Raw genomic sequence first — 23,484 nt, 5'->3', positions numbered from 1 at the left:
ATGGATGTGCAGATGGATGCGCAGATGGATGCGCAGATGGATGCGCAGATGGATGCGCAGATGGATGCGCAGATGGATGCGCGGGAGGATGCGCATCGACATTGGATGGTAAAGATGAATGATGACATGAAGGAAGCCAAATCTTTCTGCCAGAGCCAGCTAGATATCCGTCAAAGGGCGATTGGCATATGAGTGCGATATGTGCTCAACAAAGCCACAGAAAGCGGGAAGGAGATAGTCCACGGACTGTATGGTAATGTGCAAATCGATGCTACGGTAGTCAATGAGCGCTACAAGAATCGCAGCACCGAATGGCAACATTTCATTATGCTCTATGGCCTTACTCCGGATAATGTGAACGACCTTGGTATTATCTATAAATTTCCCTTTGATACTCTTTTCATCGCTAACATGTTCTAGATAAAGACAAGTGCCTCGAATCTAAACGTGCTTTAAATAGATCAGCTGATATGCTATTCACGCACGCTTGGACAAGACTCCCTACTGGGGCGATGGAGAAAGAACGGGAGGATCTTGTTGCTTTGCTGCTGGAGGAGAAATATGGAGAGGCTGAGAAGATAAGCACTACTTTATTTTGGAGGATGAGTTATCCGTGGTTGAAGAGTAAGTTTAGTCCCGCCATAGTAAAAAGGATGCTTGAGATAGCTTCACAAGGAGCCGTTTTCGGCGCCGAATTTACCATTACCTAGCTTTGTATTGTAAAAGATGCAACAATAAACATTATTCCTATAGCTCATGACAGGTATACAAATTCTCCGCCTCGCTAAGAAACGTATCAACTGGATGTAGCAGGCCCAAATCAATATCCGACTGAGCCAAGAAATCCTGCATCGTTGGCTCCAGAAACGCCATCTCCGTCGTATACCCATTGACAGCGTCCCGTGACGGCAGAATATACGCATCAGACCCATGAGACGGCTGGCCCGCCAGCAAATCGCCGTCTGGAGGTAACACGGGCGCAACCGATGCACCGGATAAAATCCCCTGGAGATGCGCAGAAGAAGACGGCGCCAGTGTTGATGCCAAACCAGACATGGGTCTCAGCGTACTTGCTGTAGGGGAACCAGTCATCTCTACATTTAGTTCCGGGCCGGAGTCACTTTTCTGTGGCCGACTTGCGCCCCGATATGTGTCGAGACAAACTTTCACTTGCTCCAGATTGTGGTAGAACTCTGCGGCGGCGAGGTTACCGTTCTCGGACATTGAACGTAGCACGTCTAGTGCAGAGTCGAAGCCGCTCATGTCATTTGGATTCCCGATAGGCACGAAGCTAGACATGGCCAAGATTAGTGCGGAGGAGAAGAGGTAATGTGCGTGGAAGTAGCCAAAAGAGGGACATGTTCCGTTGATCCAGCGGGTCAGGATCATCGAGTGCGAATGACGTGCAGCGTGGATACAAGCTTCGCTGAGGGTGAGGACTGGCTGAGAGACTGAATCTCGAATATTCTCTCCTAGTGGCCTCGAACCATTGTTTTTGCGAAGAGTGATAAGGAGATGTAGCAGTGTCGGTCTCGTTGTGAGGATGACACACTGGTTAAATGCCATGTGCAAGGAGACAACAGGTTTCTTGCTTGATTCGAGATCCTCCATATTCAACCGCAGACCTTCTGGTAGGGTATCAACCCAATTTTTCAGCGCTTTCAGGAGTTTCTGCACTCGCTGGAGGAATGTCTCCTGGTACTTGCGTCTGCTATACAACCGAGCAATCGTCTCGCCCACTATGCGAGCGAGTTTGATGTTTGCAGTCATATAGTCCGTATCGGAGAGTTCTTCTTCATGTCGCCAGCTTGGAGAGATAGTAGTAGGCATGTCAACATGGATATCTTCGTCGAGGATTTGCATCGGGAGACCCATTTTAGATCCCCACATGCGGTCGAAGATGTAGATTGTCCACCAGATCTCGATGCGGTGTTGACGTTCCACGGGGTCGATAAGTTGAGATTCGGGGATGTTGTGATTTAAACCGATTGTAAGGCCCATACGCATGGCATTTCCAATCAGGACATAGGCCGAGTGTCGTCGATTAAGGTAATACGAAAATAAGGACTGGCCATGTTAGTGTCTGACCGTGGATTGCGGGACTCGGGGAACCTACTAGTAGAAGCAGAGTCTCAAGATGAGTGATGCTCGTCCTTTCTGGTAGGACCTGAACCAGGCTCATGGCTCGTGCGAAATATGCTGTGCCTGGCACTCGTGATCCAGTGGTAGGATCAGACCGAACGGAGTAGGCCTGACCGAAGGCAAATAGCGCAAAGAACTTGCACTTATTTGACACGCAGTCGAAACTTCCTGTTTGGTAGATCTCCTCCAGCTTTTCCAGAGTGGCCTTGCGCATCATCAAGTGATACAAGTGTCCGATCTGGTTGATTGCAATTCGAACCAGGAGTCGGGCGTGATGCAAACTTGGCCACTGGGCGTTCGCTTCGTTGGCTGCCGCGGCAATGACTTCTTCTCGCTCCCACTGTGTGCGTGTAATATGCGCAGTTGCATTGTTCCCAGTTAGGAAACGACGAAAGCGAGTCGCAAAAGCAGAGCAAGCCGCTTCGCCGATGTAGATGGGAGGGGAGGATGAATCATAGCGATGGAACCATGCTCGGTCACCAATGATGGGATTTTGGATGCTTGTAGCATCAGGCGCATCGGTAGCATCTGCAGGCCGAGAAGGAGCCCTGTTTAACGTATTAGTAGAACATTCTATGATTTCTATGATGTTGTACAGGCGATATACCGTTCAGTATGTGGCGGGCCAGTGGCTTCGGTGGCGTCGACCGAGGTTACCGACTGCTCCTTCAAGCGCCGATTCTCCGCCAGGAGCTGGTCTAAGTAGCTAGAGTGAAGACGTTGTATTAGCCTTTTTCAGACTTATTTTAAAGGACATCTCCGGGCGGCCGAGGGCTCGGTTCGGGAAGGGACAAGTCCGGCATACTTCTCGCTGACTTTGACTTGACGATCTCTAGAAGCGTAGGCGCATTCGTCCGCGCAACCCACTGCGCGACATTTACTGCATGGCTGGTCGCCAGAGCATTTGATTTTATGGGCGTGGCATCGTTGGCATCTGTTAGTTTCTGTCAATCAGCGACATCTCACATGTCAGACGGCAACATCGCAGTGGAGTGTCTACGCACGCGACAAACTTCCTTCTCTGTTGTCGAGGACTTTCTTCTTCCTCATCGGCGAATAGTGAGCGCCGTTTCAGCCCTGTACCTCTTGTCATTCTTTCTGGCCCATTCTTCCCGGGATTGGTCCGTGTGAAGAAGCGAGGAGGTTGGTGTGCCACTCTGGATAATCGGCGAGCATCGCCGAGCTCGGCAGCTTTGGCCGAGATGTTGCATGCACTTTCCACCAATCACGCGTCACTTTTATCTACCAGTGGAGCATGTCAGCGAAGATTCTAACACAGTCTTAGGCTGGTCGGCGCGAGAGTCCGACAATTTGTTAGCCCTGCATAGGGTCATAGCTATACTGGATTTCATGTTTCTTGATTCTAGAACTGCCACAGTGGGTATTGCTTCAAATATCCCAATTCTGATGTTCATTAATCTCGTATCGTCATGCATCTCTATGTAATTGTGTATCATGCCATCTCTATATGCAATATTCATGTCGCAACAAAAAGCAAAACGTAAAAAACAAATCCAAATGCAAGTCATCATGATGGTTTCGCGTCAAGGCCAAATTTCTCCTCCACCCATCGCTGCATGTCGATGCCCCATTTTGTAATAGCCAAAACGCAGAACCCGCCAATAATCGCGAATGCAACACCTAAGAACGAGTGTTAGCTGGCTCGAGTATGATCAGTTTTTGGAGTCCAGACTTACAAATGGTAAATGTCCAACCGACACCAATGGAATTAATCAATGGCTCGACAGCCGCTGTCGCAGCTGCCGCGAAAATATACTGGACCACGTATTTACCGCTGATCACCTCGGAACGAATGTGCGGCATGACCTCTAATGAAACCGTTAGAGTATGTCGTTGTGCTGTACTCGACGAATCCAAATTACTCACCAGCCGAATAAGTATTCAACCCATTGAATGTACCCAATAGTCCAATTCCCGCAGTGAAAGCACTGATGATAGGCACAGCCATGCCTCCAACTTCTTCCTGCAATGTCCAGGCATAGATTAATGTCGAAGCCGGAAGGACAGCGAATAGAGTTATCAGACCGCTGTTAAGCCGATCTTGGGGAAGACGGACACCGTTCCGCTTCTTAATCCACCTCTTCACCGCACGATCTGACAGCTTGCCACCCATGACGCTTCCGATAAGGAAACCTATTCCGGGAGAAAGGTAGAAAAGCCCGCTCACAAGGGGCGTTGTCAGATGGAAGCGAGGATTGAAGATCGAGCGAGCAGAGGTGAGAATAGCATATTGGAAAGTTGCCAGAAGGCCGCATGTGAAATGCTGCTAGTGTTAGAAACGAGACTACCGGAAGTTGCTTGTTATTACTTACGCAAAGGAAAACATTTGGATAAATGAACGGACGGAAGATGCGTAATGGGTTGAACATCCGCAGGACTAGCGAAAGGCCGACCGGCTCTTTTGTGGGCAGAGACCGCTGCTTCTTCTGGATATTTGGCACAAACAGAAGGGATAATGCGAGTCCGAGCGCTGTCATGCCGAATTGGAGCCAGTAGATGATGCGCCATTGGGCGAAGGTGACAATGACACCGCCAACACATGGTCCTTGATATAGTTAGCATGGGCAGCGATATTAGTGAGATAGAGTGATGTATAATTACCAATTGCAGGACCACTGACTGAACCGACCATCATGAAGCCCACGGCTGTCCCTCGTACGACCTATAATATGATTAATGTCATCAGTAACTCTCTCAGCGAGCAATCTGTTGATGGAATGACTGACTGGCTCAAATATATCCGCAATAATCGTCTGGCCAGCAACCATGAAGAATGTTCCTGTGAATCCACAGAGTATTCGCATCGCAATAAACATGTGCAGGTTGATCGCTACTGCTGTGCCAACCGAACAGGCACACAAAACCATGATCGCGGCATTATATGCATTGCGACGCCCGAACAAGTCTGTAATGGGCCCCCAAATAAACGAAGAGAAACCCATAGCAATCAGAACGCCCGCGTTGATGACATTGAGAATCTCGGTAGTTGTTGAAAAGTCACTAGCAATCTCCGGAGTGGCAGGAAGTAATGATGTACTCGAGAATGTGACTGCCAGAGTCATCCAACTGACAACAAAAAGAATGAGACATTTGCGCCATAGCGGCAGGTTGTACCCAGAGGGCGGCTGTGGCTTGGAGCTTATTTCCGAGTCCGATTCTGAGTCGTGCGGCGAGTCAAGTTGCGGCTCAGGTTTTTGGGATTCGGGATCTGGACTCAGAGCCATTTCGAGAATGCTTCAAAGTCAAAGTCAAAGAAGTGATGCAAATTAATGATATACCAGAATTAGCATCGGTACCTGACTCAAATTAGATCGAAAAATTCATGGAGATCGCACAGTTTTGTATTTCACGTTTCTCGGCGATAGTTCAAATCGCCGATGAGAAAAAAATGGCCCCGCCAACTCCACTTTCGGGCATCTGCCCGAGCTCGCCATAACTGGTAAGAGTGTGTGAAAATGGTGTAGACCGTACTGTGTACAAGTTTTCACCAAGCCAGGTCGAGTCATATTTATGCTAGATAAGACCAGCTAGGCGTGGTACCTACCATTCTCAACATTGAGATAGTGGGTTTGCAATTGTAAGATCGGTGGAGCATACTGAATCGCTGGAGTTGTTCCCTAGATGACTACTGAAAGATCCCTCATCTTATTATATCTATACATAGGTACTATTTGACTTCCCCGTGCCCAATTAGCATCCTGGGCGAATTGGACTATTTCTTCTAGACTTAACACCAAAGATGGGAATACCCCCGCTTCGTCACCAAGCACATAATAGAGAATGAGAAAGAGGACTCTGAATGAGACTGAAAAGTTGGTTCCATAGATGCTGAGGTGGATGATTATAGTGACTCCAAGCTCATCAATAACTCAATTACTTGAACTTGTTCGTTGTTGGAATAAATGCTACATCGAGGACAGGTAAGACTGATCTCCGGCACTGGCCGCCAGACCACGAACGAGAAAAAGCTCCAACATACTTTCAAAGACCGGCACCGAACCAAATTTTGGTGAGCCTCTAAAATTTGACCAGTTATTCCAATGTGCACAGTACGCTCCGGTCATTGTACCATCAGAGCAGCTTTATAACAATTATAAACGGAATATCCCCGGTATTACCTCAAAAACGGCTGTATGAGACAGCCATTAGCTCTCTTTGTACACAATATTCTCGTGTCACACAGTAGGATATCTTCCAAATCTACTGTTCTCTTAGATCTGCGTGTCATTATAAACATTTTTGAAATGACCAGGGAGAGTAGGAATGCCATATACTCCTCATCGACGGACGCCAAGCCAGTCATGATGGTACACACTTTTAGCGGGAGGCCAGACCGAGCGATGACGATAGAACCCATTCATGCCTCAAGGAAATTCCGTCACCAGCCATTTGCCCCACAAGCGGGTCTCAATTAATGCTTGCTCTTGCAGCTAATAAGATATTTCAAAAGTGCAAGGACATTTCCCTGAAAAATTTGACAGGGTAAGCGCTACTAGAGGCAACTCACACGCGATGCAGTCGTTCTTTCAACATCGAAGGATCTGCAGACAACTTGAGAAACAGATTGTGGTGCGACACGACAAGCCCGATGATGTCTGGACTAGAGAGCGACGCTACTGGTACCGTGAAGGAGAGATCCTGTCTGAACCTCGCGAGATAGACGATGGTGAACCGGCAAGACGAAGACGAGAGCATGGTCAGCGCACTCTCATTTCGGGACCAGCCCTTCATCCTCGCCATACGACCCGCACACACTTGGAACGTGATGGAGATGTAGAGCGTGCGGATTATGACACAGAGTTCCAAGACGAACCGCACACTATCAATTCGCAAGAGACTCTGGGAGGCACGCTCGATATGATGTTGACAGGCGTTGAAAGACAAAGACCGGGCAGCAGTGAGCCCAATGGCGCACCCGAGGAGGCCACTGATGGTATAATCGACGACAGATTAGTCCATAAGGATCGACTCGTCGTGGTCACCTTCGAGGGCGACTGTGACCCAATGGACCCGCATAACTGGTCTGTCCCACTTCGGCTGGCATGTACACTGGTAGTGGCACTGACTGCAGCCACGATGCTATGGGCGACTACAATTGATGCTGTTATTTTCACCCCCGAGACCCGGAAACTTTATGGATCTGATAACTTTGCAATCGAGACGGTGCCTACAGGTAAGTAATAGCGGTGCTATGGATGCTCTACCTAGAGACTGACTGGCTCTTTTACAAGCTCTTTACATAGCCGGCCTCGGGATAGGGGGATTGTTCATAGCGCCTATCTCCGAAGTTGTTGGACGCAATCCCGTGTTCATTCCCTCGCTGATGCTCTTTATATTGTTTGAAATGGGGACAGGTCTCGCTAAGACCCCAGCACAGGAAATGTTCACAAAAGGCCTCGCTGGATTTTTTGGGTCTGCTCCCCTGGTGTGCACCGCAGGATCCATCGTTGACCTTTGGTCACGGATTGAGCGAGTCTATGTCTTCCCCCTATACGCCATTTTGGGCTTCATGGGACCTTTAATAGGCCCCGTGCCCGGTTCATTCGTCTCCGTTGCCCATTCAGTGAGCTGGAAGTTTATAGACTGGATGACTATTATCTTGGCGGGCATTGCACTAGGTTTAATTGTGCTATTCATGCCGGAAACATACAGCCCTATTCTGTTGCATTGGAAAGCAAAGCAGCTCCGCCGCCTCACTGGAGACCATCGGTATCGAGCGCCGCTAGAGTTTAAAAGGGTCTCGTTTTTGCGCCGCCTTGCCCACGCAATATATCGACCGTTCCTTTTACTCGCGACAGAGCCGATCATCATGATTTTTGCAGTCTATCTCTCGGCCATATTCATCATCCTCTACACCTTCATCGCGGGCTATATGTATATCTACCAGAAAGTGTATAAGTTCAAGCCCACCGAAACAAGTCTTGCCTTCCTCGGTATCTTGGCAGGCGTATTTCTCGCCGGCCTATTTGTCCCGCTAGCTATGAAGTTGGTGCGCAAAGACATCCTCCGCAGCCGCTCCGATGGACGTGACTACTCGGGTCCAGAAATCAATCTCTATCTGTCCATGTTTGGGGCCCCCGCAATCCCAATCGCACTATTCTGGATGGGCTGGACGGCTCGCCCGTCTATCTCAGTCTGGTGTCCGCTCGGCTCATCCGTGGTGTTGGGCTACGGGGTGCTATGCGTCTTCATCTCTTCGTACCAATACGTCGCTGAAGCCTTCGAGTACCATGCTGCTAGTGCCCTAGCTGCTGTCCAGATGTTGCGCCTTGTCTCTTCGGGTGTCATAGTCTACGTCTCAGAGCCAATGTATCGCAAGCTTGGCATTGCCTGGAGCTTGACCCTCCTAGGCGCGATTGCCACCGTGTTTCTTCCCGTGCCATATATACTACACCGGTGGGGGCCAATGGTGCGGCGGTGGAGCCGGCGTGCACAGAGTGAGGAAGAGTGAATCGATTGTAGATAACCAAAACCGACCATCTTCTGAGAACTTGTGAGGCTCGATACTCAGGAGCTCACCCGACTTGGCTGCGAAAGTGGCTCCACTCTAAGCCGCCACGAAACCTTCTGAGAACAAGCTTCATAGCCACGTCTTGGTCACTGGAGTGTAATAACTATGTCTGCTAAGCAGCTAAGCAATTGGTTACTCTGTTTGAATACCAAAGATATTAATCGACATGCAATAGCCCGGTGCTTGCACAAAGAAGCATAAATGAGCTTAGTTTACCCCTTTAGCTGACGCGTCACAGAAATGGCCGATCCGCTAAACGAGCGGCGCTCGGACATGAAATTAAGGCGTCGTCCGCCAAGACATCCAATTACCTTGCCCGAGGGAAAAAAGAAAATAAAACTACAAGGGATGGGTCCAGTCCCTTAGTTCAACACCCCCCTTTCCCACCTCAACAGTCGATGTGGCACTTGAGGCTGTCAGCTTCAAAAAAATGACGGTAGACGACATGAAAGAGGCACAGGACTTGGCATCCTCCGCGCCAGCGGCGCGTGAGGCGCATCTCGTCTTGATTCCTCAGCCTAGTACCCACCCCCGCGACCCCCTGGTATGCGATGATGTTCTATAGGCGCGGATTGCGTGACCGTGAGGCGCTGATGTTCGAAAGCTAATCTGATAACTTGGCAGAACTGGTCTACGCGGCGGAAGTACATTATCCTATCGGTGCTTTGCTTAGCTTCGTTCTCGGGCGCTATTGCGCCCTTGTCTGGGCAATTGAATCTCGCAGATCAAGAGAAGCTGTACCATAAGACGAAGCTACAGGAGTCCTATGCGGTACGTGTCTATGCCTGCTTGCTTTATTACTTGACAGCTTAGACTTGGTACAGAACTAACAATCATGTAGAATTCGGCTGCCCTGGCCGGTATGGCCGCAGGGCCATTCTTCTTCGCGCCCATCTCCCATCTTTTGGGTCGCAGCTCGGTCATATTCTGGTGTGTGCTCTGCACGCTTGTATGCCAGGTATGGGGAGCAGTGATGACCCACCCGAATGACTACATTCCGTACATTCTCTCCCGGCTGTTCTCTGGGTTCTTCGGTGCAGTGCCGACAGTCTTAGGTCCTCGTGTTGTCACCGACTTGTTCTTCTTGCATCAGCGTGGTCGTGCTTTTACTGCTTTGCACATGTCATTTTTGTTCGGAACGATTGCTGGCCCAACATTCTCGGGCTTTATTTCAGCCGGGGCCTTTTTCCCTGTTGAGTTCTGGTGGACGGTTGGTCTACTTGGATTCACCCTGATATGCTGCTTCCTGTGCCTTGAAGAGACCGGTTTCAACCGTGAATATCCTGAGAAGAACCCGGAGGTTCCAATTTCATTTGGTGAAAACCGGGTGGCCACTTTCTTCTTTGGCCATCGAGTCGTGCAGCCGACCACATGGAAGGAAACGGCATGTATAACCATCCGTTTGGTCTAGTGCTTCAGCTAATCATTTAATAGGCCAAAATTGGGATCACCCCTATCCTCATTGGCATCTGCCCTGTCACTATTATTATGGGCATCTTCACCCTCATCTCCTTCGGCTTCTACGTCGGCGTCAATGCGCTCACCCCTGTCTGGCTCCAGAAGTCCGTCGCCGAGGGTGGCTATGGTTTCACCCTGAAGCAAAATGCCGCTTTTACATTCTGTCACTGGATCGGCATCATTTTCGTCCAGTTCTATGGGCACTACTTGAATGACCGCCTCCCTCTCGCTCTTGCGCGTCGCTGGAACAACGGTGCTTGGAAACCTGAGTATCGCTTGCATGTCCTCTGGCTCCCTAGTCTGATTCTCAACCCAATCGGTCTGGGTATCTTCGGTGCCGCTCTCCAGTACCACCTTCACTACATGGTCCTCGCACTAGCAGTGTTTATCGTGACAATCGGATCGCTTGCTAGCGTGCCTGTTACGGTGAATTATGTCGTCGAGTGTTTCACCAAGTACCCTGCAGAGGCGGGCATTGTGATTGGTGCTTATCGTATTGTGTACGGACTCACGATCAGCTTTTACATCAATCCTTGGGTGGAGGCGGTCAATGTGGGCTGGGTATACGGGATGATGGCATTCTTTGCGGTGTTCTCATTCTTCTTTGTGATGCTCTTGATGTGGAAGGGGCATGCCATCCGCGGGATTCAATTTTCAAGTCTTGCGTCGAGTGAGGAAGGTAAAAAGTTGGTGGAGTAGATGGGTAATGTAAAGATTGGAGAAGGGAGAGATGCATTAAATGATAGATAGTCATGACTCTATTGCAAGTGATCCTCTGATCACGAGAGAGAAATTAATTACAAGAGAAAAATGAAAGTTGCTCCATTCACACTATCCGATGTAACTTCTTCGACCTGATTGCCAAAGTAGTAGATAATGTCGGGAATGTCAATCTCATGCGGCTCCAGGAAGATTCCAAGATTCCTAGTCTGATGGATGTGCTCTTCATCGTAAGAGCCAGGTGTTGAAAGATACTCAATCATACGGGCATGCCACACCTTGTCCAAGAACTCCATGATAGGCAATCCAAGCTGATCGAAATCCCTTCCGAACTCAGAAATCAGTCGATCGAGTTCATGGTAAAAATAATGATCTTCTTCCAGAATGTCTTCAATATCTTGCTCATCTCTGACATTACTCCACCTAGGGCTCGAAAACTCCAAGTCGTCAATCTCTGCGCAACATGTGTGCCGCAAGCCCAAGGCATGAAATGTGAGAGATCGAATGATGGTATGATTTATCCCGGGTCTGGTATCAGTCCACTGAACCAGAAAAGAAAGAATAAGGCGAAATTCCTCCGCTGCTTCGCTCAACGAGAAATCAGTCCTCTTGAAGAGTGCGATAAGAGCTCGCAGTGCCACTAAGAAAGTAGTACATCCGCCAGGACAGCATGCGCAGATGCAGTTATCACAAACAGAGGGAACCAGGAAAATGGATTCCCTATATTCTCTAAGTTTTGTCACGAATCCCGGCCACCTCTTACGGCCGTCATACTCGTCCAAGCAGATCATACGTAGGATCTCGCCGATCATCCACGAGCTGGCCAAGTGTGCCACTGTCCCCTTGGAATATGGCAGGGGTTTTGCTAAACTCGCCCCTTTATGAAACAGCCATAGGATGCGTGCCAGAGAACGGTTTGGGTCGGTTGAAAATTCATTGACGTATGTGAGTTGAACCATCAATGGTGTGAGGCCCTCTGCATCTGGAGTATCGATTTCTCGAAAGCCAAGCTGGTAGAGCTCCTCCCAAGCTTCCACGTGTGCAATACGCCGATGGTATATTGGCGGAGAATTATCTTCGCGTATTTTTAGCGAAGGGTCAATTGTAAAGCCTTGCTTAAGTAGTTCGGTGTAAATTTGGAAAGCGTGGATATCCGGAATCCCCGTCACGTTTTCACCAGCACCTGCAGATAGTTCGGCGAGCCTCTGCGAGGGCAAGGAAGAATATGCTAGTGCTTGTAGCTTTTTTCGTCGCTTGACAAGGTCATGGCTAAGCAATAATCGTACCTTGGATGATTCGCAAAATAATATGTCCGCTGATTTAACTATACATCCGGCTTGAAGCAGAGGAATCATTGAGTCATAGTAAGTATCACAGTCAATATCATTCACATCGCATGGTCTGCAAGGCGAGCGACTTAGAGCGACTCCAGTGCCATCTGCTCCAGATTCCAACAGAACTCGTACGCCAGCAGGCCATCCAACAGCGAGTTCCAGCAGAGATATACCCTGGATTACCTCGTTAGGTCCTTCGGGTCCTAAATCTAACGCCTCTCGCAGATCTGCCTCTGATTCTCGGAGAATTGCTTTCGCTATACCGGGTAGGTCGATTACTGGGCAAAATCAGATTGAATTCATGGAAAAATAGAATTAAAAAGCAATGACTCACATTCCTCGTCTCTTTTGAGGAGGCCTTTCATATTCGTCTTTCCAGCACGCGTACGTGGCATGGTACCTAAGGGACCCCCAATGTTGATTAACTGGACGGCGAACGTGTATTCATCCGCTTCCCAGAATTTTGCAGAGGACATCTTCTGTAGAAACCCAAATTTTGCTGCGTTATCAGGTATAGAACCACAATCTATTAGAAACTGAGTCAACTTGCGAGTCTCAATTTCATCCTCCCTGAGGAAAAAAGAGTGAAAGACCTGGACACGTCAGTTTTCTTCTCACTCAAGTCAGAAGCAAGACATACGTCCACAAGAGAAAGCCATTGTCCACCGTGGCTCAACATATCTGAGGGTGTCGCTTTGCCAGCAGAAAATGCAACTCGAAAGTCATGGATCAAATCATCCACGTTTCCTTTGAAATTTGGAACCCACAACCAGTTGAATGTGTTCATATCTAATGATTTGTCACACGCCCAACTGTCCCATCCCAGAAGATTGCATAGATGCAAAGAAGGTGCGATGGAGAAGCCTCCAGCTCCAGTTGAAAGCGAGAATGAGAATTTGATAGTGCGACGGAGCCAGTAATTGTGATATTGATACGCTCTTTCCACTGACTTTGTTGTAAATTTGCGCTTATTCCGATGAACCAGCATTGGCCAGGTTACGTTGGCTTGTAGATCGGGGATGTCACTTTGGCTAATTGTAGTTGATTGTAATTGCTTTTGGACCAATTGCGCATCTTCGTCACTGCGGTCACACAAGGATCGAAGCAAACCAGGTGCCGGCATGCACTTTGATGAAACGCTCAACATGGTTACATGCTATGTAGAAAGGATTGTATTAGCCAGTGAGCCTATCATGCAGATAGAGAACATACAATTTCTTCAATCAATCGAACCATCTTCTCTTGCGTGGCTTGGGATTTCTGGGCTTGCTGGGCATTAAATCTTATATTCCGTTAGCTATATCATGCGCAAAGATCCATGCAACTCACATAGCCAGTGTCATCTGTATCGTTGATTGCATACTATCCAAGTCACTTTTGATATCCCGTAGGGCATCTCGCGTGACGACGGGATATGCAACCTTTTTGAGCTTGTTGCGGAATTTGTCTGATGTTTTGTCAGAGAATACAGGCTTGATCAGGTTAAGCTTCTTCTCAAGTCTTTGAACTTGATGCTCGAGTCCAAGTGCCTTCTCATTGATATCATTCGTAATCTCCGTATCGGTCAGTCGGGTATCCTCGACGAGGTCTCGGAGCCTCTTCAAAGGGGTTTTTAGCGACTCAGCCTTGGCGCCAATGCTCTGGATGTCTCCATCGTAACCCTGCCAGGCCTCTGTGTAGCTAGAAATCTCTTTGCACAGCTGGATGCCTAGTGAAATAACACCGACTGCGCCAGCCGCGACCGAGAAAGGATCAGACATGGTCTGTCTGTGGCTAGGACTGACAAAAGATGTGATGCTAGAGCCCTTAGCAACATAAGAATCTAATGCTGTATAATTGGAGAGCGAAGCGGTTGAGAAGAGGAAGAAGATGAGCGCATCTTTGGGAATAAATCAGCCGCATCGCCTAGCGGCGGTGGCAGTGCTTGTGAGGTTCAAGTGTGCAGGGGTAGCGTGGCTCCAATGAGGAGGAGCGGCTACGCGGGGCTGCGGGTTAAAATGGTTTACCGTCCAAGAAGCTTCTGAACTATGGGACTTGAAGATAGAGACAGTTCTTCATTCAATGGTACGAGAATCATAACTGCAATATTTCATAGAACAGACTAATTGCGCCTATAGGGCATAGAGGCAGGAGAGATAAACTAAATAGTATCAGATCAGATCTGAAGGTGATAATAACCCCCATTCTATGGTTATACTCAATTCAAAATTAAGAGAATGAGACAAACGAAAGGAAATCATCCAAATTAACGCCTTTTTGCACTCAATCGGGCCCCAGAACTCAGTTCTCTTCGATGTCTGGCATCAACTCTGGCAACATCCCCGCCACAGTCTGCACATCTTTATCACCACGTCCACTCAAGCAAACCACAATATCCTTACCCTCACCTAACTCTTTCGCTAACTTAACTGCACCAGCAATAGCATGTGCACTTTCCAACGCAGGAATAATGCCCTCTGTCTCACTCAGCAACCTAAACGCATCCAACGCATCCTGGTCACTAGCAGCAACGAACCTCGCCCGGCCCGACTCCTTCCAACTCGCCAACTCCGGTCCAACACCAGGATAATCCAATCCGGCAGAGATCGAATGCGTCGAAGTAATCTGACCATCATCGTCCTGTAGCACGTACGTGCGAACACCATGTAAAACACCAACCGAACCGCGCGCCAGCGTTGCAGAGTGCCGGCCAATGCCTGAGCCATCACCCCCAGCCTCGACACCAATGAGTTGCACGCCCTTGTCCTGCACAAAAGGATAGAACATGCCAGCAGCATTGGAACCACCACCTACACAAGCAACAGCAGCATCGGGTAATCTCCCACCATTAACCTCCTGGAACTGCGCCCGCGCTTCATTCCCAATAACAGCCTGGAAGGTGCGCACAATAGTCGGATACGGATGCGGACCGAACGCAGATCCAATCACGAAATGCGTACTATCAAGATCGGTAACCCATGTCCGGAACGCCTGATTCACCGCATCGCGCAGCGTACCCCCATCACCGGGATGCGCACCGGGTACAGCGATGACTCGTGCTCCGAGGAGTCTAATCCGAAACACGTTCAGCGCTTGTCGCTGTACATCTTCCGCGCCCATAAAGATGGTGCATTTCATGCCGAAACGCGCGGCTAGGGTTGCCGTTGCCACGCCGTGCTGGCCGGCTCCTGTTTCTGCGATGATAGCTGTTTTGCCGAGGCGTTTTGCGAGAACGATTTGGCCCAGTGCGTTGTTGATCTTGTGGCTGCCTGTGTGGTTTAGGTCTTCGCGCTTGAGCCAGATGCGGGCTCCACCTGCGTGTGCTGTGAGTCGGGGTGCTAGGTGTAGACTTGAGGGGCGGTTGGCGTAGGAGGCATAGGATGCGATTTCGGCCCAGAAGGTTGGGTCGGCGATGGCGGTGTTGAAGCCTGTTTCCAGTTCTGTGAGGCATTCCATGAGTGCTTCGGGGACGTATTGGCCGCCGAATTGGCCGAAGCGGGTGGTCAGATCGGTAGGCGTAGCATCTCCTTCATTTGTTGAGGTTTGGGCTGAAATGATATTTGTGGCTTCTCCCAGGCTTTCTTCCTCAGTAGGAGGGGTGATGACTCGAGCCTCTGTCCTGCCAGTGACATGCATGCAATACTCCATCACCTTCTGAGCCTCAGCACCCTCCGGTGCATCACGAAGGATACTAATAATCTTGCTCCCAATAACGACACCATCTGCAATACGGGCAACATCCACAAAGTGCTCGCGAGTATTAATCCCAAAGCCCACAGCCGTCGGTACCCGGTTCTCAGTGTAGACATGCACACGCTCCAAAAGCTTATTCAAGCCCTCATCAAGCACCTTCAAGGAGCCCGTCACTCCCATCCGGGAAACAACATACACAAATGAGTCTGCAATACTGCAGAGCATTTTGATACGGGAGTCTGGTGTCGAGGGTGCAACGAGTGGGATGTATGACAGCCTAACAATATACCGCAGTTAGCACCCAATCTGTCAACTCTCGCGAATGAATCACATCTACAAATTCCAAGTATAGACTCACCCAAACCCCTTACAAACCCCCCTAAACCGCACCGCCTCCTCCGGCGGCAAATCAACCATAATAAACCCACAAACACCCGCACTCTTACAATCCCTCAACATCTTTTCCTCCCCATAAGCCCGTACAGGATTATAATACCCCATAAACACGACCGGCGCCGTAAGACCGTGGCTCCGCGCTTCACGAACCATCTGCAGCATCTCCGGGATCCGGACGCCGTTTTGGAGGGCTTGGGCGTTGGATTTTTGGATTGTGGGTCCGTCGGTTAGGGGGTCTGTGAATGGAATGCCTAGTTCGATGATATCTGAGGAAGAAGGGTGTTAGAATAAGATGGCGGTTGAGTTAGGTTGGGAGATGGGGTTAGTAAGGAGGGACGTACCTGCGCCGCCGGCTTGCATTGATAGCATTATATCGGGTGTTGAAGATGCGGTTGGGTATCCGGCTGTCACGTAGGTGACCAGGGCAGCGCGGGATTCCTTCTTGCATGTTGCGAATACGGAGTTGATAGCTTCCATATTGGGTGGTTTGTGATTGTGTACGTTTTGACAAAGTGTAGATATGATTTCCAAGAAGGAAGATAGATAGAAAAGGACTGGTACCGTCAATTGGAGAGACAAGTGCAATGATGTCTGACTGAGTCAATTGAAGAATATGAAATCAAGCACAAATCTTAGCAGTATTTATATCCCATTCCAGCAATTGCTGATCTATGACTCTGACTCACAATGTCTACCTGTAGTCTTGCACGTACAAGCTAACCCCTGGCGAACCATGTACTTCCATCCTCGGACTAGTTCTGGCATTGACCCACCGGAGCTACTATATCCAGTGCAATGAACCATTATGCTACTCAATGGAATGTTATTTGAAATTCACTTAAAGAGCATATAGTATCTTGTACACCATTCTATACTGCCAATTGACATTTACACTCCAGATCCTCCCTCCTGCAAAGACACTAAGATGGTTCAATTCACCAACAACAACCACCCTCACCACAAACCACGCTCCAACCACGCCGGGATCATCCAATTGAATTCCCAAATAACTCTCTAATTTCTGAAGGGCGCGCATCAAAGAAATGAGTCAGAATTAAACAGCCACCGGGGGTATTTGAATATTATACTGGTAGTCGGAATCGGGTCGGATCAAGTGGAGAGGTGTGCGGGCCGCGCACCCGACTCCACCGTACCTTAACTGAGCCCGTTCTAGAAGAGAGATGCGTTCTAGACGATGAGATTAGAGTAAGATGTGGTGCTATTGGGTGGATTTAATCTATGGAGAGCTTATTCCAGCGTTGCAATTACAAGATACGCATCCATGACGTACCTGCTACAGGAGGACCTTATTACTGTAGATGTGGGTGGAGTATTTGAAGAGCAACCATCTCCACAGACACTAGATGCAAAGTACTATATAAACTACGGATTGAAGCTGAATCAATGAATGAACACCGGCTTGCTATTGGACCATCAAGGATTATATAAACAATTTATCGGAAGAAAAGAAGTTCTCGAATACAAGAAGAGCGGGATGTGCGCCAAGGTGCGAGACTGCCGAAACTATAGCACACGAAAAAAAGAGAGGGTGTCAAGTTTGACACGCCAGTTTATCACAGAAAACAAGATGAAGTTGAAAAAACAAAAAAAAAGACGAAAAGAGCCCATTTTTGGTTCTTGGATGACAAGTGGTTTACAGCATGATCATGAACAGGCCAGAGGCGATCGCGGCAACCGCGTAAGCACCGGTCTGCCAGGCACCGATGTAGACGGCCTGGGGGCTAGAGGTCATGGCGCCAGCGCCCTTGGAGGTAGAGGTAGAGGAGCCGCCAGTGGCGCTAGCAGAGGCAACCAGCTCGCCGTCGACGTTGTTGGTACCAGCGGTACCGATGGCGCTCATGGCAGAGGACTGAGCGGAGCAGGAGGAAGCAGTGGTGGCCTTGGTAGTCTTGGCCGCACCGGAGAAACCGCAGGCGTCGCTGCTCTTGCTGTTGAGCTGGTAGTAGCGGTTCATAGCCCAAGCCAGACGCTGCTTGGCATTGCACATGGAGTAGGCACCGTACTGGCCCGCGGTGGAGTTGGTGGCGACACCGGACATGGCGCCCTTGACACCACCCAGGTAGTTGAAGGTGTCGGTCATCTTCTTAGTGGAGATGTTGTCAACGGGCACACACTCCAGCTCGTTGTACATGCACTCGCACAGATCGGCGTTGGGGGAGGGAGGCAGGACGCTGGCGGCGAGCCAGTTGCCGGCCTCGACGGTAGGGCAGCTGCGGCCAACGGTAGTGCTGACGGAGTAGCTGGCGCTGTTGACACCGGTGGGGGTAGCCTTCTGCATCTGGGAAGACAGGTTCTCAAAGTCCTGCAGGGTCTTGACGCTGTTGCCGCTGGTGGAGACCAGACCGAACTCATTGGATGTCTCGAAGTACATGTAGACGATACCACCGCTCCAGACGTCGTTCATCTTGGGGCCGAACAGGACGGGCACGTCGGTGAAGGGACGGGGACGGGGCTGGTTGCAGCCGTACTCGGAGAAGAAGGCGGGGACGGGGTAGTCGGCGAACTCCTTGGTGCGGTCCTCGTAGCCGGAGGTGGAGTAGCTAGATTCACCACACCACTCGTAGATGTTGTAACCGAAGAAGTCGATGGAGTCCGCGGCAGTGTCGCAGACCAGGTAGTTGGAGACCTGCTCACGGACGGTGGCATCGTCATCGGTAGCGTAACCAATGGCCAGGGAGCTACGGTAGTTCTTCTGCTTAATGTAGGTCTTCATGTCACGGACGGCGGCCTTGACGTAGGCCATAGAGTCGGTGTTGTTGATCCTGTTGGCAACCTCGTTACCGGCGAAGAAACCGATCACGTTGGGGTACTTGGCGAAAGCATCGATAACCTGGGAGTAGCGAGTGAACAGATCGGCATCCCAGGTAGGGTCGTCGGACTGGATGGACTGGGAGGGAGCCGACAGATCGGAGATGACATAGATACCGGCATCGGCCAGGGCGTTCATGCACTCGTCGTGGGAAGAGTTGGGGCTGACGGCGTAAGTACGGACGACGTTGGTGCGGAGCTGGACGAGGTATGGAATGTCACGCTTGCAGCTCTCGACGTCGGCCAGAGGGTCGACGTAGTTGAGGCTGGAGCTGCTAGAACCGCTGGTAGGGCTGGAGTAGTCGGCCTGGTAGGCGACACCACGGATGTAGAACTCGGTACCGTTGTTAGAGTAGAAGAACTTCTTGCCCTTGATCTCAATGGCAGGGACAGTGGCCAAGGCCGAGCCCACGAGGGACAGACCGGCGAGAACGGAGTACTTCATGATGAGCGGTAAAGCTCGGAAGCGAGTGATGTCAAGAATTGACGGGTTTGAAAAGGAATGTGATGTGTTGGAGGGTAGTCACAACACGGAGAGCCAAAACAAAACGAATGAATTGGGGGGGGGGGAGGAAGGAGGAAGGAGGAAGCAGTTGAAAAGGGAAAGGGAGAAGAAGGAAAAGAAGGAGAAGGGGAAAGAGCAGGTGATTGGAGTGGGTTGACTGCCTGGGGCCGACGCTGAAAGATGGTAAGACGGCCGACTTCACTTCTCATACTCTCTCTCCTCCTCCATTAATCACCACCACCATCATCCCCCAATGCAACATGATTAATTATTGCAATGGCGACGCATCATCAAGCGGGCTGTGCCTGTGGGTGCATCGCACATCAATGGAGCATCTGTCAGATGCAAACCATCATTGGCGACCGAAAACACAGGGAGTGTTGAGGCCCCCGATATCTCGGGGCGCTTCAGGGTCATTGGGCCCTGAAGGGACCAAAGTGGATCCTCCAACTGGGGCCACTTTTGGAGGGGAGCCCTTTGAGGGGTCCTCCGAAAGGCGAGAAGGCCCTTTTGGCCCTGAAGCTTTGCTTGTTTCGGAACGAGTGGAGCTCGTCTCCCACGCCAATGCCAATGACCCTCGATAACCCTGGGATGGGAGCCCCTGAGACAATCCCCTCTCCACTGATATCATTCGCTCAACAGCCCGCTACTCACGACCCCACTACAAGGGAAAAAGTCCCTCAAATGGTCCCTTTCAAACCGAAACAGAATTCGCCCCTGAATAATGGTCCTCAGAGCGGACTGGCAAGGGTCCATAAAACTACCCGGTTTGCGAGACCCTGAGTGGCTGGCCCCCTGCATTAGTGCATGACAAAGGAATATCATCCCCGTCCAGCCAGTCATTATCCGCGCCTAAAAAAGGAACCGTCCAATGCACAAATCTCGTGGCTGCCCACTATCCAAAATATGCGCATTTCCTATCCATCTGCCAGCCGCGCTTCCTGCAAAAGCTGAAAGCATATCCATCCAATTCCTCGAATAATTACCGGCTGAATTCAATCTGCATCTCCAGTCAAACGCCCGGTTCGCGTTGGACAGAAAAGCTTGTCTTTCCCGCCAAGGGCGATCCGGGTCGTGGATGTCGATTGCAATCCTCGGCGATCTGGGCATACGTCGGTCAAGAAGACCAAGGAGCCTTGATTCATCGTCATAAATCATTCTTGATCAACTGCCACGCAAAACAATGAAACTGTGAAACAAGTTAACAAATTCCATTGGAATGTGAAAGCCATGTTTATTCTTAGATTATTCCCCGAGCCGTGTCCACGTCCATGCCGAGAATGCGAGGAATGCGAGCAGCGTCATGACTCCACGTCCGTGCCCCAGACAATCTCAGTTCAATAACACTCTCATATCCCACCACGGGTAGACTTTAGAACAGGCAGACACTTTTCCTTAATTCGAGTCATTGACTAAACCCCCAAACTATGATCAACGACCTCTAAACACGGCGCGTATGACGTCGGTAAGCCTTGAACTCTTCTGGTCTCCGTGTAAAACGAAGAGCAGCAAATAAGACTATTTGGCCAGTACGATCGTGCCAGTGGACCATGCAGGCAAAACTCCCGCCTCGATGTGGGCCACCCATGTTCCAGCAACAGACGGGACATTAGTCTTCTCTTCCGCTATCTCCTCAATATACTGTCAATCTACTCGGCGCAGTAGCCGTCCTGTAGAAACAAGATCATCAACTTTATCAATATCAGGCTAGGATTGCGTAATCAAGTCTTCCCATTCCTCTCCATAGCTGCAAGACGATGAATTACCTCGTGCCTGCAGCATCTACCGACTATTGTTTACCCCTGACGATCGGGACGGGCACGGCTGCATGCCGATGGGCCAGGGCAGGCTCATCACTTTCCCGTACATCAGGTACTTGTCCGTCTACTGTCTTTCCTCTCAGTTTTGGGGGAATTTGTTGACGAATCTATGGAAGTGTGTGCTCCATTCTTTGAACTAAGCTTTTTAGCGTGGGGATGGTTCCTCGGTCGTGCCGTCATGTAGAGAGGATACGGAGCTGGTTGATGGTGACGTAGTAGTGCATGTTTTACGCGGGCATTCAAGTGGGGATTGATAAGGGATAATGCTTGACTAGCTTGCCGAGAGGTGAATTATCATGAGTCTTTTAGCTTAGAGTGAGGGGAGACATTACTCTTTCATAACTATGAGCCATACAAGGGAGATGTGATTAAAGTAGACGTATGGAACCTATCTTGGCTCGCCTACGTAGGGCACTTTATTGATCTGAAGGGGCTGTGAAATTTTTGGGATCTCAATGGACATTAAAACCCCGGCAGTAAGGTAGGTCGTTCGAGATATCTGGATGGATCGCCCTTAGTAGCGAGGTTTTGCTTTCAACAGATCGCAGCATGAAGGATGATGACCATTATTCATTAAGGCTTTGAACATAGATATCTACATAACCTCGATTTGTATTAGGAATTTTGAGAAGGATAACAAACAGATAAGGACTATGCGTCTAACAGACAGCCTAAGTGAGATGGGTGGGAGATAAGTTTAAAGGGGCCCTTGAGGCGAATGGTACTCTATGGGCAGCCTCCCTTGGGCCACCAGCTCTTTTTGGACAATCTTGCTGCAAGAGGAATAGTATCCCCGTCCCTTCACGAGGCAGTAGTACATGGCTGGGCAAACTGGGTTGGCTGTTAAGACTCGTCACTCTCCTATAGTATCAAAGACATCATACACCGTCTTCATGATCATCAAAAGGAAAATGGTAAAGGACCGCAGATTTCTCAATCTCAGTGCTCGAATGTTCCATCAAGCCATCCTTAATACTCTGAACCACAGCCCTGCATCGTTCAAGCTCATCATCATTGGAAACCCAGCCAAGGGCATCCGTCCCAATGAGATCCCTCATTTCGCCTAGTTCTTGTAGTTTCTCCTGCTCCTGGCGATAATCCTCTGGGCATTTTTCAATCTCTTGTTCGGAAAAATGAACTAGATACTTAACAAAAATCATTTATACCACTTCATTCAGCAACATGGGCCAATTCTTGAGAACCTATAACATGATATATTTCAACGAGACGGAGTCTCCTTCCCAAGGAGCCTGTGCGTGATAGAAAAGCTTTGCTCGAAGTATACAGTTATCGGATCGGATAGCGTCGAAATGATCTAGTAGGGATTTCATAGTTAATGTAGCGTAATAAAAATAAATAATACGTCTCCGCATCGTCTCTTAGATAGCATATTATTCTTCGTGGCCGAGTTGGTCAAAATTTTCTGGTAATTTAACCTCCGGCTTAGATAAAGTCTCGGAGAGGGGATCGCCCTAGTTTTAAAAATAATCGGGGATTCCGGCGTATAAACAGAGAGGTAGCATTACTATATATTACTAGTTAATAATCCCTACCACGTCGTTAGAGGTATTGATTAGTATATTATTAGGTAAAACGTCCGGGTAGCGAAGAGTCGGGCGAGATATACGGTAGGTTAATAGAACGTCGAGATAAGGCGCTAACTTTATATAATCGGTAAGGAGATACTAGTACGGAATAGGTGAAATATTTTAAAGCTAGTATAGTTCTCGGAGGTATCTTTCGACGTGTTATCGTGGTTTACTAAATCTTTCACAAAAGTTTATCTCGCGCTTAGCGGGTGCTTCAAAGTACACAGAAAAGGTATTCCCTTAACTCGATGTTAATACTTATAAACAGAATAGACGCGTCTTAATAGAGACTTATATAGGCCGCGATTAACCTCTAAAGAGGCCCGTTCCTTATACCACTATTCATACTGTGCGGTTAGGCTAACAATAATATTATCCGAGACTGGGATAGCGTGCTGTGAGTGGTCAAGATCACGGCGGTAATAAAGACTTCCACTTACTGGTAAGGGAATGCTCATGAATCGTCTCTCTATATCAACAATTTGTC

At 49.3% G+C, this 23,484-nt stretch overlaps 8 protein-coding genes across 8 annotated transcripts; 3 read left to right on the top strand and 5 right to left on the bottom strand.

Moving 5' to 3' along the window:
- N7496_006007 (uncharacterized protein) lies at window positions 1-420 on the top strand (the record flags this gene model as incomplete). Its single annotated transcript, XM_056698936.1, has 2 exons — window positions 1-169; window positions 221-420. 2 exons carry the CDS (start codon window positions 1-3, stop codon window positions 418-420), a joined length of 369 nt encoding a protein of 122 aa, XP_056554349.1.
- Window positions 421-795: 375 nt separating this feature from the next.
- Window positions 796-5,387, bottom strand: N7496_006006 (Major facilitator superfamily domain general substrate transporter; the record flags this gene model as incomplete). Its single annotated transcript, XM_056698935.1, has 10 exons — window positions 796-2,067; window positions 2,117-2,690; window positions 2,750-2,840; window positions 2,898-3,076; window positions 3,147-3,219; window positions 3,840-3,971; window positions 4,030-4,426; window positions 4,476-4,708; window positions 4,765-4,825; window positions 4,890-5,387. Coding segments are annotated over 10 exons (3,510 nt in total), but the record flags the coding sequence as incomplete, so codon positions are not given.
- Window positions 5,388-6,675: 1,288 nt separating this feature from the next.
- N7496_006005 (uncharacterized protein) lies at window positions 6,676-8,614 on the top strand (the record flags this gene model as incomplete). The annotated part of the gene is made up of 2 exons (XM_056698934.1): window positions 6,676-7,336; window positions 7,395-8,614. 2 exons carry the CDS (start codon window positions 6,676-6,678, stop codon window positions 8,612-8,614), a joined length of 1,881 nt encoding a protein of 626 aa, XP_056554347.1.
- Window positions 8,615-9,104: 490 nt separating this feature from the next.
- Window positions 9,105-10,831, top strand: N7496_006004 (Major facilitator superfamily domain general substrate transporter; the record flags this gene model as incomplete). Its single annotated transcript, XM_056698933.1, has 4 exons — window positions 9,105-9,218; window positions 9,299-9,445; window positions 9,516-10,079; window positions 10,109-10,831. The coding sequence occupies 4 exons, from the start codon at window positions 9,105-9,107 to the stop codon at window positions 10,829-10,831; spliced, it is 1,548 nt and encodes a 515-aa protein (XP_056554346.1).
- Window positions 10,832-10,929: 98 nt separating this feature from the next.
- N7496_006003 (uncharacterized protein) lies at window positions 10,930-13,946 on the bottom strand (the record flags this gene model as incomplete). The annotated part of the gene is made up of 5 exons (XM_056698932.1): window positions 10,930-12,464; window positions 12,521-12,779; window positions 12,827-13,342; window positions 13,399-13,468; window positions 13,516-13,946. 5 exons carry the CDS (start codon window positions 13,944-13,946, stop codon window positions 10,930-10,932), a joined length of 2,811 nt encoding a protein of 936 aa, XP_056554345.1.
- Window positions 13,947-14,466: 520 nt separating this feature from the next.
- Window positions 14,467-16,731, bottom strand: N7496_006002 (tryptophan synthase; the record flags this gene model as incomplete). The annotated part of the gene is made up of 3 exons (XM_056698931.1): window positions 14,467-16,135; window positions 16,217-16,520; window positions 16,596-16,731. 3 exons carry the CDS (start codon window positions 16,729-16,731, stop codon window positions 14,467-14,469), a joined length of 2,109 nt encoding a protein of 702 aa, XP_056554344.1.
- A 1,177-nt stretch (window positions 16,732-17,908) lies between these two features.
- On the bottom strand, window positions 17,909-19,528 carry N7496_006001 (glycoside hydrolase family 72 protein; the record flags this gene model as incomplete). The annotated part of the gene is made up of 1 exon (XM_056698930.1): window positions 17,909-19,528. One exon carries the CDS (start codon window positions 19,526-19,528, stop codon window positions 17,909-17,911), a length of 1,620 nt encoding a protein of 539 aa, XP_056554343.1.
- A 3,271-nt stretch (window positions 19,529-22,799) lies between these two features.
- N7496_006000 (uncharacterized protein) lies at window positions 22,800-23,455 on the bottom strand (the record flags this gene model as incomplete). Its single annotated transcript, XM_056698929.1, has 3 exons — window positions 22,800-22,880; window positions 22,962-23,093; window positions 23,363-23,455. The coding sequence occupies 3 exons, from the start codon at window positions 23,453-23,455 to the stop codon at window positions 22,800-22,802; spliced, it is 306 nt and encodes a 101-aa protein (XP_056554342.1).
- Window positions 23,456-23,484: the final 29 nt, after the last annotated feature.

The sequence above is a fragment of the Penicillium cataractarum genome, assembly GCF_028827025.1.
Source record: "Penicillium cataractarum strain IBT 29864 chromosome Unknown utg000005l, whole genome shotgun sequence".
In the NCBI taxonomy this organism is placed as follows: Eukaryota; Fungi; Ascomycota; class Eurotiomycetes; order Eurotiales; family Aspergillaceae; genus Penicillium; species Penicillium cataractarum.
Note: the sequence above shows the minus strand (reverse complement) of the source record. Positions and strands in the feature narration are given on the sequence as shown.